General features: G+C 40.9%; 1 protein-coding gene, 1 long non-coding RNA gene and 1 pseudogene across 2 annotated transcripts in view; 2 read left to right on the top strand and 1 right to left on the bottom strand.

The window, feature by feature from the left end:
* Positions 1-466, bottom strand: part of LOC136178993 (tripartite motif-containing protein 16-like) — a 2177-nt gene extending 1711 nt beyond the window's left edge. Inside the window, exon 1 of the mRNA XM_065953584.1 lies at positions 1-466. This exon is cut by the window's left edge and continues 1711 nt beyond it. Coding sequence (XP_065809656.1) covers positions 1-431 — 431 coding nt within the window. The 5' untranslated portion in view covers positions 432-466.
* LOC136179003 (uncharacterized) overlaps positions 1-17500 on the top strand; it is a 254514-nt gene that overhangs the window by 25257 nt on the left and 211757 nt on the right. The gene's annotated exons all lie outside the window — the stretch shown is intronic.
* On the top strand, positions 3473-15608 carry LOC136178851 (presequence protease, mitochondrial-like; annotated as a pseudogene).

The following is a 17500-nucleotide window of genomic DNA, read 5'->3' as shown; positions in this document are numbered from 1 at the left end:
TCCACCAGCTTGTGTTTCTTGAAGACAGGTAGTTCAAAATGAGGCTGGAGGTGATTCTCACAGTAAGAGGCCAAACATTGCAGACAGGACTTACAGGCTTTCAGTTTCCTCCCGGTGCAGACATCACAGGCCACATCATCAAGTCCAGCATAGCAGTGATCAGCAGGAGCAGCTTGGAGTCCAGTCTTCTTCAGCTTCTCCACTAAATCTGCTAACATGGTGTTTTTCTTCAGGACAGGCCTTGGTGTGAAGTCCTGCCTACACTGAGGGCAGCTGTAGATTGTCTTCTCATCCTCTTTATCCCAGTGGCTTTTAATACAGTTCATACAGTAACTATGTCCACAGGGAACAGTCACCGGATCCTTCAGGAGATCCAGACAGATGGAACAAGAGAAGGCCTCCCGGTCTAGTTGAACTCCTTTCTGCGCCATTTCTCCTCTCGGTAACGACGACTGTCTGCGTTTCACTTTTTAGAAATCAAACTAGTTTAACCTCTGATCTACACAGCATGTGTTTGTTCAGTGTCTGCTCTTGCACCGTCCCACATGTTGGTTACACCCATCCTCAAACTGTAGATCTAAAGGGGAGGGAACAAGAAAATAAACGTCAGAGTGGAGCTGGCTGAGTCTGATAGCAGGAAGAAGAGGGAGGGGTTAACAAGCTCTGATTCATGTTTCATTACTCTGACAGGGCAGATTCTCAACATGAATACATAACCACTCTCTGTTGCATGGAAGAAAACTCTATAAGCAAGCATGTAAAAAACTCTAGTCACACATTTCTTAACATGTAAAAAGAAGTGAATAAAACACAGAGAATAACTGAACATGTTTTACAACTAGCACCAGCATTACAAACTGTGAAAATCTGAGACACCACAGGGAGGGGTCAGAGTTCTACTGAACTTCACCACCATTGGAAGAGGTATTTTCACATACTGGTAGGTTAACATTCTGGATTAAATACATTGACCTGACCTTTATTCCTTGTTTTTGACTATCAGATGGTCAAACTGATGATCAAGCAGATTATTGATGTTGTCTTTAAACATACTTCGCCTCAGATTGAAGTCATAATCCTGTTTCAAATACAAACCTACTGATTCCTACTTTTGCCTTAACTTAAAAAGCCTCCCCTTAAAACAGTCGGTTTGATTCCAAGTAATGGAAGAATTTGGATATGTAATAGAAATAGTACACCGACAAAAAATACCTCAGTGTCCTTTTGTCGCTGCTCATTTGCTGATCCAGGCTGCACGGGGCTGGGGAGCTCACTTGTTGGTTACACCTATCTTGCACTCGTATATTAGTGAAGCAGAGGGAACAAGGAAATGTGTGCACAGAGTGGAGTTGAGCAATCGGGAGGGGTTACCATGCTGCCCTCACTCATGTGATGAATTCTCTTAAAGGGATAGTGTGAGTTTGTCAGTCTGAGTTTCATCATACAGTGAAGATTAAAAGACAACATTGAACAACCACATGATGTTTTTAAATAACTTACAGCTCACAATAGTTGAAGCAAACATTGAAAAGCTTCATGTTTGGTTTCCTCTGAAATCTACAGTTTCATAGAGCTGTTTTGTATAACTGAAAAAAGATTTCTTGTGCTTTAAAGGAGAAGACAACACAGACAGTGTACAAACAAACAACAGCATACAGATTCATAAAAGACTTAATGCTGCAATAGAGAGGTTAGACTTTGGAGAATTCATACAAAAGTACAATAAAATAGTACGCAGAAGTTTAAATTTGTGTTTCATCTGTGTATGTTTTACCAAGTGTTGTAGTCAAGACCACACGAACTGAGACCAAGACATACCTGAAATCAGAGTGCTCAGAGACTGAGACAAGACCAAGACCAAGGCAGGGCAAGACTGAGACAAGACCAAGACCATAAATATAAATAAAACAATCATCATCTTGTGTGCAGGGGGCGTTTCACTGACTTAAACTGTAACACCCAGAAGGTTTCAGCAGTAACCGGGGGATATAAATCAAATCATGAATTGAAGTTTTTTTTATTCTTTTAGAAAGGGGCGTTTACCTTCTTATCACAGTAATGACGTGGATAAATAGCCCATCAGTGGTAGTCTTGATTGGTAACGCTTTAAAATCCGAGACCGAGATGAGGCCGAGTAAAAATGCTTTAGATTACGAGACGAGGCCGAGACCTTTAAAAGACCCAGACTGATTTTGAGTACTGCAACTCTACAGTTTACCCACCTTCACTTCTTTATCAGGCACAAGTAAGTAGGCTCAGGACTGGTGAAATCAAAGTTTGTAGTTATGTTTCAACAGTGAATAAAATATACAAAGCATTCATTATCAGGTATGTTCATATTCTGATTGAGGCTGGTTAAGTGTCCCTTCTCATGTTAGCGGTTACACTAATGTGGGAAGGCAGCTTGAGGTGAGCACCTGCAATACAGGGCTGTCAAAATCTGAGAAACCACAGGGAGGCGTCAGAGTGCCACTGAACTTCACCACCTTAAGGAAATGTGTCGATACACCTTTTAGAAATGTGAACTTTGAATAAATGGTTTATATGAAATAGTAATAAGTCAGGACCTCACTAACTAAATGATGCAACAGTGAATACAAATATCTCAACTAGAGACGTTTGGATTTTTGACTGATATACTCTGCAGTCATTATCAGGTTATTTTTTCAGTCTGGCTGAGGCTCGTTAGTGGAAACTGCAAAAAGGCCGTTCTTTTTTTAAGTACAATAGAGCGACACCTAAACAGTCAAATAAGGAGAATGGTATTGGCTGAAACAGTGGATACTTTTATGAATGAGATTATGTGCAGCTATAAATCCATTCTTTTAGAAGACTAACATCCCACCAATAAACGATCAATTGTTTCAATCCAATCAGTAAAAGTCTTTAAAACAAGACATCTTCTATCATTTTACTCTCCACTGAAAGTCTGTTTCAAAAGATAGGTCTTACATTGTTTTAAATTGTATAATTCATAGACTTTGTTACTTTGATTTTCAGATGCGGTGTCTTCCACATATCAGGAGCAAAAAAAGGTATTCTTCAACACTTTTTTTGTCTGATAATATTTCCTGTGGCCTTCAGCCTCTGTGCTTTCTAATTAGTATTGTGTTATGATGGTTCATCAAGAGGCTTAAAACCCGCCTCAGCTCCAGCTCTCAGTCTAGAAAGTTAGACTGAGACAGGATTTCCAGCATGGTGGCTGCTGCTGATGAGCCTCAGGAGCCCCTGCTGTAACAGATGGGTGACATCACTCAGGCTTCATCCATTAATATTTACAGTTTATGTTTCATACACATAATCCTCCTACAGTTAAATAAAAAGCTAATTAGTTATCTTATCTTTTAATAGTTTTACCGGTCAGTTTTAGAAGAGAAAATGACTTTCAGATGATTGTTTCTTAATTCTTGGCTTGCTGATGAGCTTTATGTCTGACATGTTTTTTTGTTGTTGCCTCCCTTCGTAAACAGCCAGTGACTACACCTGGTATCCGTTCTCAACCCAAAATGGAAAAGACTTCCAGAATCTTCTCTCGGTCTATCTGGATGCAGCTTTCTTCCCGTGTTTACGAGAGCAGGATTTCTGGTGAGTGGTGACTGCTGCTTCTCATATTTGTTTCATATTTGTATTTATTTGACAAGATTTTGTCTTTATAGTCAGCTGTTAACTCTGTTAGTTGGACTGTTTGTCCTGAGGCTGGCTTCACACTAGGGGAGTTTAGGCCTGATTTTGGGCATTTTATTTGTCCAAATAATCCTCAAGTGTGTGGTGTCAATACGATTATTTTACAGCTCCTGATCGAGTCAGAGCCTCCCCGATCTGGAATCCTAAATACAAAAACATGTTTGTTATTTACCATTCCAGATCGGGCTGCCTCCGACTGAATACCTGCAGTAGCCAAAAAGAGAGCGAAGAGAGCATCACTTTTACAGCTCACAAACATGCCAGTGAACACAAACATAACTGTGCCCTGAGCCAAGAGGAATATAGAAAAAGAAGCACTGAGTAACAACATGAGTGGCTTTTTAATGTCTCGACTGTCTTCCATATTTGTTTTTCTTCTGAAGTCACGTTTGATCACACGAGTTTCTGTGAGATCTCGTGTCTGTGGGATCACCACTGTGAACTCGTTTCTACAAACTGCAGGTGTGTGGTCTCACAGTCGGGTCAAATCGTCTAGTGTGTGCAGTCGGAGGATTATAATGTTTAGAATCATTTAGCTGTCCTCATGTCTTTGGTCTCCCACGTTTTTTAAATAGGTTAAGATCTGAATATTGTCGAGTGTGTAGCCAGCCTAAAAGAGTCCAAGACCTTTCTGATATCACTTGTTTGAAACAGTCGCTGATGAAATCTGCTCTTCACTAGTTCATTTCTGTTTGTGTTGATTTTGCAGGCAGGAGGGCTGGAGGCTGGAGAATGAAAACCCAACAGATCCCAACTCCCCTCTGGTCTTTAAAGGAGTGGTGTTCAATGAAATGAAAGGGGCTTTTGTAAGTCTACACTTTCTGAATCATAGTTTTATATGTAGATACAATATAGTGAAGTTTAAGTGTTCTTTTAAGGAGCTTCAGATATCTTATATTTCATGTTACCTAAAAGCACCTCATGGATTAAGTTTGAGAGTGAAGTGGTTCGTGGTAACTCCAAGAGTTTTTTTTCTTGCTTTTATATTTATACTCACTTTAAATATGTTATGACATCATGGAACAAAGTTAAAATTATGCCTGCTCACGGTTTAGTAGTTGACAAAAAAACAAAACAACTCAGGCCCTGCTGTGTCCACCTAGCGTTTTTTTTTTTCAGGCAGAAAAGAGCTGGCTCTGCGCTGAGAATAAAAGCGCTGCACGTCCGTCCTGTCTCTATGACAACAGTCTGTTGACAACAGCTCCTGTATGACCGACACTGTTCCGTTGCTTTTCTCTGTTTGATTTTTATCTGTCACTTTGAGCATCAAACGGAGGATGCTTGACCTCCAAATTTTTCCTGGATGATGAGCTCAATAATAATGACATCCCCGTTCTCACGGCTCCGATCAGACACAGAGCAAGGACCCAACTGATGTACTTTATGATTGGCTGGTTGAAAGAAAAGCGCCGGTGACGTCAACAGTGGCCTCATAAAAAGTTTAAAGACATTTAGTTGGAAGCGCTCGGAGTGGCCGCACAAATTAGGCAGAGCGCTCGGAAGAAAGGCGCTGGACGCTGCGCTTTGCTGCTGCTGCAAACGCTCTCTCCTCATTGGGAACAATAGAACAAAGACACTCAGAAAAAGCTAACAAAATATATAAAATGCTAGGCGGACATGGGGCCTAATGCAACAGCAGTGAAACAAGTTCCAGATATGAGATGAACAGGTGACGTCAGATAAATGGTTTTGAAATAAGAGTGTGTCAGTGACTGTTTAACGTTTGATTGTGTGTTTTTTATTTTAGTCCGACAACGAGCGCGTGTACGCCCAGCACCTCCAGAACAAGCTGTATCCAGACCACACGTACTCTGTGGTGTCAGGAGGAGAGCCTCTAGCCATCCCTGACCTTACCTGGGAACAGCTCAAGCAGTTCCACGCCACCCATTACCACCCCAGCAACGCCAGGTACATGGACACACACACGTGTACACTGTGAGCCTAGAAGGGACAGGAAACTGTAAAGTGCTGTGAAGAAATGAGATGAGAGCAGGTGTTAGCCAGCAGAATCCTTTCTTTGTTACATTTAATAATCTCCTGCAGCAGAACGATGCAGGCTCACATTGACACAGTAGATATGAAACACAGGAAACTTTAATAATTTGATGGTAACTGATGCTAGTTTGTCTTTTTCATGCTTTATCGATCTTATTTATTTCAGAATGATCATAATTCCTTAAAAATAATTTAACATGCAGGCTTTAAAATTGCTCAGAAAACACCCCTGAGAGTGTCCTCCATGTGCTCCTCAGGTTCTTCACGTATGGAGATTTGCCTTTGGAGCAGCATCTGAAGCAGATCGAAGAGGAAGCTCTGTCCAAGTTTGAACGCATCAACCCGAACACAGAGGTCCCCCCCCAGCCACACTGGAGCAGCCCTGTGAGTGTCATAATCCAGACCAGCATCTGTAACTTCTACTGATCAATAGATCTTAAAAACTACACCAACAATCTCAACAGCTGTTTATTATTGCATGCTTTTATATTAACACACTGAAATGCATTGATTAGTCGTTTTGATGTCGTCGTGAATCTCAATGGTTTCCCCAGAGAGAGGACCATGTGACCTGCAGCCCTGACGCTCTGGCTCCGGATCCGGCCCGGCAGAACACGCTGTGTGTGAGCTACCTGCTGGGAGAGTAAGACCGAAAATCATTTCTTTTTATTTTGCATTAAGATGGGAGAAGCCATAAAAAGAGCCTCCATCCTCCTCTTTATTCACTACATCTTGGTTGTCATGTCGACGGCTTTTTAAAGACTGAGAGCTTTACAGTACAGAAAGGATTCACTCAACAATTCTCTTCATTCAAAGTGAAGTTTTTTGCGAGTCCTATTGTTCAGAAATATTTCAAATCTCTTTGTTTTTTTCCCCGCGCAGCATCACTGACACATTTGAAGGATTCACCCTCAGCCTGCTGTCGTCTCTCATGATCTCTGGACCCAACTCTCCCTTCTAAAAAGCTCTCATCGAACCCAATATAGGAACTGACTTCTCCTCTGTTGTAGGGTGAGTACGCAGGACGCAAAGTAACAAACTCTCACAAATAAAATGATCAGCAAGCTCAGAGGTTATTTAGAGCGACGGCTGGAGAAGCAGCGAGGACAGAAGTTTGGTTTAATGTGGAGGACTTCTCTGATCCAGAGGCTCAACGACGGTCCAGAACCATTTGATCTGTCAGTGCTGAGACAGCCGATGGAGACGACAGAGAGGGGCAGGAGAGGATGGGGATGATGCCCCCTGGAGGATTTGAATGTTATGGCTCTAATGTTTTAAAATAAACATCCTCATTTTGGCACGTTTGTAAATATTTTACAGCCAGCCGCTAAGATTTCAGTTATTGTCAATCCATGCAATTCTCTAAACACCAGATAAGCCAATAGAAGAATGTAATTGCAGTAGCTGGGTTCAACCTGTAGAGGGCCGTAGCTATGCATATTTCTAACACAAAATGTGGAATTTAAATTTAGATACTTTGTACTCTGGGGGTTTAGTTACTCTTTAAAGACGGGTTTTCATCGATATGATTTTGCTAAGCTACTTAGATGACAACTTTCTTTTAGAAATGTCTATTAAAAGATAATTTAACATTTTAGTATATTGCTGCTGAGCTGTGATGCTCTGCCTCATGTGCTGCAGACAGCGCTCAGAGTACTGCATTGTTCTGAAATGTTGTGTTCTGCAGATATGACGGCAGCACCAAAGAGGCGTCGTTCAGTATAGGACTGCAGGGAATGGCCGAGGAGGACACCGAGAGAGTGAAGCAAATCATCAGCCAAACCATCAACGACATCATCGAGTAAGTCCCACGCTCCCTTTTGTATTTAAGACTTTAATATATGTTTACAAACCTGCTCTCTCTAAGTGTCAGCTTGTTTTGATAAAGCCATAAACTGTAAGGTCTACTTGCACATGAAGGATGATGAGTTGCTTGGTTACATGAAATTGAAACGGCACATAAGATAAAATGAGTCCTCGTCCTCATCGACAGGAGCGGCTTTGAGGAGGAAAGAATCGACGCTCTCCTGCATAAGATCCAGATCCAGATGAAGCACCAGTCCACAAACTTCGGCCTGTCTCTGGCCTCGGTGAGTTCACAAACACAAGGACACTGCATGTATTTATAAACCTCTATGTGTGAGATATGTCAGGAACAATGATGATGTTAGTTATGTTGTCTCTGCTGAAATCTTGTGTTTCTACCACTATATACTCTGTGTATTTCTATACAAATACAGAATGTTTTAAACATGTCTAAACGTATGAGATGAGCTTGTTTTCACAGCAGTTTATTTCTTCCTTTTTTTGATGAGTTGCAGTAAACTCAATAATCACAGAGAGTATAATATTTAAAGGGATTACACATGTGTATGAGAAGTAAAGTTTTAATCACTATACATCAATGTAAGAGTCAAACAGGACACTTAGATTAGCTTTATTTTGTCAGTAATGTTATAATCGCTTTGTGGATTCTGCTGCATGTTTCACATGTCGGTTTCATTATTCATGGCTGTTTGTGTATGTATATACATTTTTGTTTTTTCTAGTACATTGCGTCATCGTGGAACCACGACGGCGACCCGGTGGAGCTGCTGCAGATCAACGACAGCGTTGCCAAGTTCAAACAGACCCTGAAGGAAAACCCTCGCTTCCTCCAGGACAAAGTCAAGCACTACTTTAAGGTGTGTGACACTGGGAAAGTACTTTTCTTCAAAACATCCAGAAATATGTGAAAAAAAGGTTTAAAAAAAATACAAGAATAAACCTTTTACAAGTCTCACTAATGTTCTCTGTAGGGGGAAATACTCGGTCTGCTCTTAAGGTCAACCTCAGCAGCCCTGGAGTGTTTTAAGATCATGACAAAAAAACATGAACTTTGAAGGTTTTCTGTATCATTTGTGTTTTTTCTCTTCCTCTTCAAATCCCCATTACCCCCCCTACAGGAGAACACACACAGACTGACCCTGTCCATGAGTCCGGATGAGGTCTACTTGGAGAAACAGGCCAAAGCCGAGGAGGAGAAGCTCCAGAAAAAGATCCATGCTCTGTCAGACAGCGACAAAAAAGACATCTATGAAAAAGGTACAAATGATTGAAACTGCTCCACGGAGGAAATCTGTGTTTCTCTGCTTCTGTTAAAACACTTTCTGAGCTTGACTCTGTGAAATCACACAGAATTGTCTGAAGCAAACAGGCTTTTATTGGCTGCTTGATTGATTTGATTGAAGCCCCAAAAAATCCAATAAACCATCAGATTAACACAATAACTGGGAAAAAAACATCAAGCGCTGCAATGTGACTGTATACAGAATATATTCATGTTGACCTGTTCTAGATCCCTCATTTAGTCATATAGTGTTACAATGCTGCATGTTCAAACTAAACACAGGCAGAGTTATAGAGCATGAGGTAAACATATGTTGGAGTAATCCCAGGATGAGTCAGCAGAGGGCGCTAAACGGCTTGAGGTGTTTTTTACTGACGCCAGTATCAGATAAATAAGATGTTTTTTGAGCTGCAAATCATTCAAAGCTGCTCTATAAGTTTTCAAAGACAGACAAAAGTGTTACTGAATTGAGTCTCATTTGCCAGTTTTAGTCCGAGGGGGTGAGGAGTTGCCTTAAATATTAAAAACCGTCTTTGAGGGGACTTGTTAGAAACATTAAAGTACAGAGATTTACTGATGGAAAACCATAAAAGAACATTTCACCTGCATTCACTTTTCTGTTTATGACCCAACCAGTAAAACTTGTTGAAACATTTCAGAAGGATTTGATTGAGGCACTTCTGATTTAACTGTCTGTTTCATATTCATGTTCTTCTTCTTCTTCTTGGGAAAAGGTCTGGAGCTGCTGGCTGCTCAGAGCAAAACGCAGGACGCCTCCTGTTTGCCGGCGCTGAAAGTGTCTGACATTGAGCCCACGGTCCCTGTTACTCCTGTTCAGATCAGCACAGCAGGTACGGCCCAGTGTCCGCTCTACACAAGTTTATAAAACATTATACACAACAAGGAAGAATCATCTCAGAGTGTTGTGGTTCAAACCCTTAAAATGTTTCCTCTCCTTGTCTCCTTCAGTCGGCGTACCGGTGCAGTACTGTGAGCAGCCCACCAACGGGCTAGTTTACTTCAGAGCCATGTGCAGTCTCAACACACTGCCGGAGGACCTCAGGCTCTATGTCCCGCTCTTCTGCAGCGTTGTCACCAAGTAAGTTCACCTGACAGTCGATTGGACCAGAGCAAGATTTCAAAATGTGTCACCTGGTATATGAAAAGTTTGAAGATATTATGCTTTATTGATCTTTTCTGTATTTGTGTAAGGTTTGGACAGGTGGTGTTTGAAAGCATTTTAAAGATTGCATGTGTGTCTGTTTGTTAAATCAGGATGGGCTGTGGAGGTCTGGACTACAGACAACAGTCCCAGCAGATGGAGCTGAGGACTGGGGGCATGTCTGTCTCCACCCAGGTCGTCCCTGACTCCACCCAGCTGGACATGTACGAGCAGGTCAGTACCAGCTTACTGTGTTTGAAAAGTCTTACAAATATATGGATAGAAGTAATGTTTGGACAGAGACATTTCTGGACAAGAATACTTTAGATGATGTAGGGAGTGAGTCTGAGCCTGAAGGCAAAGCTCTCCATTTACCGGTCACCTATGATCATGAGCTATGGGTAGTGACCGAAATAATAAGATGGCGGATACAAGCGGCTGAAATGAGTTTCCTCCAGAGGTCGGCTGTGCTCAGTCTTAGAGAGAGGGCGAGGAGCTCAGACATTCTGGTAGAGCTCAGAGTAGAGCCGTTTCTCCCTCAAATCTAAAGGAGCCAGTCGAGGTGGTTCGGCCATCTGATTAGGATGCCACCTGGACGCCTCCCTTTGAGGTCTTCTGAGCACGCCCCAACTGGGAGGAGACCCCGGGGGAGACCCAGAGTTTACTGGAGGGATTACTGTGTATATCCCCACTGGCCTGGGAACACGTCAGAATCCCTCAGGAGGAACTGGGAGAGAGAAGTCTGGGTTGAATTATTACTGTTGCCACAGAGACCTGACCTTTGATAAGTGGAAGAAAATGGATGAATGGAGTAATGAAGTATGCTGCTCCATGTCAGGTTCCTTCATATATGACATCACATGTAATTTAGTAACTTTATTCTATATTAATTAAATGTTTGTTCTTTATTATGATGATTCTTGTGCATTGTGGAAACCCATCTTCTTTCTGCTGCGTCGTCTTCAAAAATCAAATGTCTCCTCAAAGCTGCAGAAATTGAAACTGAGTGATCGTGTGTTACATAAACAGAGGTTGTGATTTATCTTGGTTCAGTGTTTAACTGCTGCTGGTTACATTACATCGGTATAAAACAGGTAATCAAAGAAGAGTCTTGTCTCTGTGTTCTCTGTTCCAGGGTGTCCTCCTGTCCTCCTCCTGCCTGGAGAGAAACCTTCCTCACATGTTTCATCTGTGGAGCGACATATTCAACAAGTACGTCCTCCATCACTTCTTATAAACTGAGAGAAAATGTGTACTGAAATTCGAGGAGGCTGAGAAGACAGCTCGATATTTATCTTTTTTTTTTTTTTTTTCCACTACAGCCCCCACTTTGACGAGGTGGAGCGCCTGAGAGTGCTGGTGATGATGTCAGCACAGGAGTTAGCCAATGGGATCTCCTACTCGGGCCACATGTACGCCATGACACGTGCAGGCCGTCACCTGACTCCAGCAGGAGACCTCAATGAGACGCTTGGTGGGATGGAACAGGTATGCACCTGGAGTGTTGATCCTAAAAAACTAAAATGATAGTGTCTGACTGCTGCACGTCAGCTTTAAGAAGTGTTGTCATAGTGATTTAAAGCTTGAAGTAAATTACGCAGACGCAGATTCAAGACATACAGTATAGCATGATTTTTTTCTGACAAGCAGAGACAATTTCATTTGTTCCTACTTTGTGCAAGAGGTTTTTTGTTTTTCCATTCTCTCGCTTCATATTTGATCCATCTTTTATCAATGATTACTTCAGGTGAAGTTTATGAAGAGGGTCGCTGAGTTGTCCGACCTCAGCCAAGTCATCCGAACGCTCGTCAGGATCAAGAAGCATCTTCTCAACCCGGACAACATGAGGTGAGATGTTACACCTGAGGAGAGGTTTTCTTTTAAAAGGTTTTGTTTTGGGGCTTTTTGGGCCTTTATTTTAGAGACAGGACAGTGGACAGAGTCAGAAATCAGAGAGAGAGAGAGAGAGAGAGAGAGAGAGTGGGGAAAGCAGGAAATGAGCCACAGGTCGTCCGCTTGGAGGACTACAGCCTCCACACATGGGGCGTCCACTAACCACTAGGCTATGGTCGCCTCCATGGTGATAGATTTTTGAATGATGAAGAGATAGTGACAGTATTCTGCAGTTAATGTTATTTTAATTACTGCAACATGGTTTCAATATAAAGGGTCTGTTTGTAACATGCTCGTCAATGTAAATGTTTGTCTCTTACAGGTGTGCGATCAACACTACTCCACAGAAAATGTCGGACACGGCAGCACAGCTGGAGAGCTTCATGAAGGACGTGGCTGACAACAGAAAGGAGCGCAAACCGGTCAGAAGTAACATTATTGAGGTAAACTATCAACAAACAAATCAAAACATGAAAGCAGGCAGAATAATTCTTAAAATTAGATTTTAATATTCTCTTGATTTTTTTTTCTAAAGAGGCCTCTCGACCCATCGGATGTCTCGGGGCTGAGCCGGAAACTCATCTCTGTAAGTTTTCAGGAACATCTTACATTTCTGTGTTTGTTTGCTCGCTATGTCAGTGGTTCTCAACTGGTGGGTAGTGGCCCATAAGTGGGTCACAGAGCTGTTTTCAGTGGGTCGTGACTGAGTTCCTAGGGGAAAAAAATGATGGTGTCAAAAAGTCTGTAAAGTTCTATGTTCTGTATCTTTGTCCTGTCACATCTTTTGAAACATCTTTCATTGAAAATAAACCTGATAGGTTGAACAATATCAGAAACTCTGGTCGCAGGAGGAGATGGTGGTGAGTCCTAAAGCTAAACCCATTAAGAACCACTCCTCTAAATATATCCCTGCCATAGTGAGTTCACATTATATTAAAGGCAGAACCGTCTCTGCAGATTAAAGAAGATAAAATAATGGAAAAGATGAGGAAAGGCCGTCTTATAGAAACGCAAAAATACAGATTTTAAAGTCAAAAATCTTTGAAGAAGCAAAATAACACCAACACAAATCAGTTGAACCTTTGATTTCAATAGTTGTGAGATCACCTGTAATTTTATTTTGTCCTTTATTATGAGATATTCCTTCAAAACAAAGTCCTGTGCATGCATGAGATTATAAATATAACGCTTATTTGTTTTTTTTTAATACCTGAGTACAATATTCCACCAGTACCGCTCAGCTCTCTTTTAACCATAGTTTACATCTTATTGTATAATATAACTGTTTTGTTTGTATATATACTGGTGGGTTTAGTATTTGTATATGTTCTATATTTAACTACTTCTCTACAGGTGTGCTCCGACAGGTTTTTGTTGTACTTGTACAGTGACAGTAAGATCATCTTCTCTGATTTCAGGAGCACAACTTCCAGCCGTGTCAGATGAAAACGTTCTTCCAGCTTCCCTTCCCTGTTCACTTTATCAGCGAGAGTATTCGTACGGTACCCTTCTCCCACCACGACTACGCCAGGTAACCACACCTGTACCTGGCAGGGATGAGCACTTCCTTTAAAAGTCTGATTTACACGGACAGTTTTTTGTCTTTCTACTTTTTTCTACGTGTAACTTTTAGTTCATCTAAAGTGTAATAAAAACTTTTTGTTTCCTTTTTTCTCTTAAAGTTTGTGCATCTTGGCGAGGATGATGACGGCTAAGTTTCTGCATGGAGAAATCAGGGAGAAGGGAGGAGCCTACAGGGGCGGGGCCAGGATGGGAGGAGGTCTTTTCTCTTTTTACTCGTACAGGTGAGAGGCCGCAACACCACACTCAACAAAGTTTTAAAAAACATTGTGCTGACGTTGAAATACAATAACAGTTCATTTTGTTGCCTTGGCTGAAACATTAATATTTTATATACACTCAGGCTTTCTCGAACCTTAGAAAACGATGTGCATTTTGGTTAATAGGTGTATTTAATGGAATCTAATACATACAAAATCTCCGTACTTATGAAGGAGTAGAGGTAGATTCTATAAAAGGGGGCAGGCTGGGTTGTCTTCAAGATATGAATTTTGTTAAAGGTGACATATTCTCCTCCTCTTCAACCAGTTTAAATAAGTCTCAGAGCTCCTCAAAACGTGTGTGAAGTTTCTTGTTCTAAATCCACTCTGATCCAGTATTTGATCATGTCTATAAACCCCTCTATTTCAGCCTTACTCAAAACAGACTGTTTCTGTGTCTGTAACTTTAAATATGTAAATGAGCTGTGTTTGACCACTCCCCCTCACTGGAAGGGCTTGGGTGTCTCAGGCTTTCTTGCTACCTGCTCTATTGTTTACGGTGAGAAGGCAGACTCAGAGGGCAGAACAAACACCTAGCTGTGGGAGTGTCACCCACCTGGGGGAGGGGTTACTGCCCTTTGTGATGTCATGAAGGGAAAAACTCCAAATGGCCTTTTTGAGCATTCAGCATTTTCTGAAAGGTGGAGCAGGGAAAAGACAGAGAGGATGGACTTTTCTCATCATTGGGGGGTTTGTAGACGGACTAGAGACACATAGAAACATGGTGAAGAGGATTTAACAGAATATGTGACCTTTAAAATGTATTTTAAATCAAGTTTTGGAGAGAGAAGCGAAAGAACCAAAGTTGCAGAAGCACTTATTCTGTTCTAATCGCATGAAATTTGAGTTTATTTGCTGAAAGACATTTGTTGCCATATTCTCAAATGTGACCTCTTCGTCCTCCCTTTGTCCAAAATGCAAAATATTTATCTTCCAAGAATATTCAGGCGATCTGTCTGGAAAAAAAGAGACACAGAAGACTGAACAATTTACTAAGGGAAGCCATCATGGGGCATTTTTGAAAGCTGTAATAAAATATTCCAAATGACTTCTACGTTTAAAAAGAATCTTCTTTGAGTTGAACAGTGTGTCGTTGATGTTGTATTTCTTTCTCGTACTTCTCTAAGGGATCCAAACTCGGTGCAGACCTTGTCTGCGTTTCGTCGAGGTGTGGACTGGGCGAAGTCGGGACAGTTCACCCAGCAGGACATCGATGAAGCTAAACTGTCAGTGTTCTCGGCTGTAGACTCGCCTGTGGCCCCCGCGGACAAAGGTGAGGAACGACTGAGTGATCCCTCCAGCTGCTGTCAGGATGCCTCACCTGATCCTCCTCCAATCAGATCTCTGGAGCTTTAACATCTCAGTACATCACTAACAACTTCAACATTAGAAGTCTTTAATGGAGGTTAAAAGCTTTTAAAGGATTAATGAATAAAATGATGAGTAAAAAGTTGAATTATAAGCAAGTTCAGATATGAAGAGATCTTCATTAGTTTTATTAACTTAGTCTCCGTCTCTGTTGTAAAGCCGTCACTGTCTCCACTTTATCTCTTAGCCGTCTGGTTTGTTCACTCTGTGTTTGTGTTGCAGGAATGGGTCGCTTCCTCAGCGGAGTCACCGATGAGATGAAGCAGAATCACAGAGAAAGACTTTTTGCTGTCACTCACCAAAGTCTGGTGGAAGTGGCTGAAAGGTACAAACTTTATGTCCCCTTACATAACTCAGAAATGAAGAGAATGAGAAGCTAAAAGAAAAAACAGACTGACAAACTGTTCCCGTTTATTCCCACATCAAGTGTTAACTCGTGTCTTGTTTTCCCCCTCGCTGCAGATACCTCGGCGTCGGTCAGAGGACTTGTGGAGTTGCTATCTTGGGTCCAGAGAACGAGGCGATTAAAAAAGATCCCTCATGGATTGTAAAATAATCCAGTCTGTAGGTAACTTGTGATTTAAATACTCAACTGGACTTCTGGAGAATCACAGCTGCACGACTTCTTCTGTACTGAATGCTGAAAGTCTACGGTTAGGATTTTTTATTAAAGAGTCAAAAAGCTGAAGCGCACAATATCAAGAGGAGGACTGAGAGCTGCTGTCATGGTTCAGATACGTCTTCATTCTGTATATATTTAATGAAATATATGATCATGTTGGAATACACTATGTGAGTGAGCTCTTCTTTTTGGGATCATTGTTAAAGTATCATCAAGAGATATATCATTTATATAAACTTCAATCAGGTGTTTTTGTTTTTTTCTGCAGGATACAAATGACTTTCTTCCTCTGTGGTTTACTCTGGGAAACTCAGAGCAGAGGAAGAACATCAGAGCCATTCTGTCTAATTCAAACAACAAACTGTGTCATGTGCAAACACTCAGTCAGGTCATGTTGGTCTTTGTGGGGGCGCAGGTAGTCTAGTGGTTTTTGTGCACCCCCCATGTATGGAGGCTGTGGTCCTATTTTCCACAATTTTCACATTTTCATTGGTTCCTCAGTTAGGAAGTGATTGAACATGAATTATGATCTTAATATGTTTCCCTCAGTACGACCCTTATGAGGTAGAAGTAAACAAAAGCATATCAAGATCATAACTCATGTTCAACAACTTCCTAACTCTCTATCAATGAGCTGTAATCATGAAGGTAATGAGAACAAACTCTTAGATAATGACCTGTTAACTATAGACTATGGTCATGTAGATAAGGTACTAATAAGTGCTTCATAATGACCAATAAGCAGCCAGTATGCTACTAGTTAGCATGCTAATAAGCTGCTAGTTAATGTTGAATATTATGACCTTAAATTGAAGTTTTAACAATTATTTTTCAAGTCTTTGAACACCACAGGTGAAATCAATTTCCCTCCATTTTATCGTGTTGGAGGCACAAATCAACAGATTTAAAACTCAGGGTGAATAAAACCAAAGAATTGCTGCAGGTCAACACATCTGGTGAGATGATTGAGTTTTTAAAATCAGACACTCTAACCTCAGTTCCCTTTTCTAAAATCCTAATTTACTGATAAATAAAACAGAGTCACACGTCTTTGCACACAATAAATGCTTTATTACTCTGACAGGACGGTCACATCTCACTGCCGGCACTTGAAGGTAAAATGTTGCTCCACTTCCAAAACTACAGCAACAGCAGGACCCTACTCACAAACACCACTATAGAGATGTCACACACACACACACACACACACACACACACACACACACACACACACACACACACACACACACAGAAAGCCCAGAGTGGATAGAAACAACAAAGGCAATAATAATTTAAGGGATTTTTTAACATGGATATCATTAAAAAATAGTCACCATTGTAGGCTCTAGGGTCACCGAAATATTTCATCACACATAAAGTAAATCATGCTTAATGCTTTTATATTATGTGTGCTGTGAGTTTGATGGCACTACAACATGTTATAGTATAGTTATTACTTATTTAATTACCATATTTAATGATAAAAAAAATCACTACAATTACATTTATGCACATTTTACCAAACTAAGAGTTGTAGTATAATCAAGAGAAGATGGTTTATGTGTGTTGTGAGTTTGATGGCACTACAACATGTTATAGTATAGTTATTACATATTTTATTACATATTTAATGATAAAAAAATCACTACAATTACATGAAAGCCCTTTATCCAAAGCACCGTGATGTAGTTTATAGAGCAGGAGGACATTTATTCATAATGGGTTTTTGTTTTACCCTACACCTTACAAAAGGGATTTTATTGAACATTGGATTATTTATAGGCTATTGAAAAATCCTCAATTTGTTTTTAAAGTATTATTTTCCA

The sequence above is a fragment of the Labrus bergylta genome, chromosome 4 (assembly GCF_963930695.1).
Source record: "Labrus bergylta chromosome 4, fLabBer1.1, whole genome shotgun sequence".
NCBI lineage: Eukaryota > Metazoa > Chordata > Actinopteri > Labriformes > Labridae > Labrus > Labrus bergylta.
Note: the sequence above shows the minus strand (reverse complement) of the source record. Positions and strands in the feature narration are given on the sequence as shown.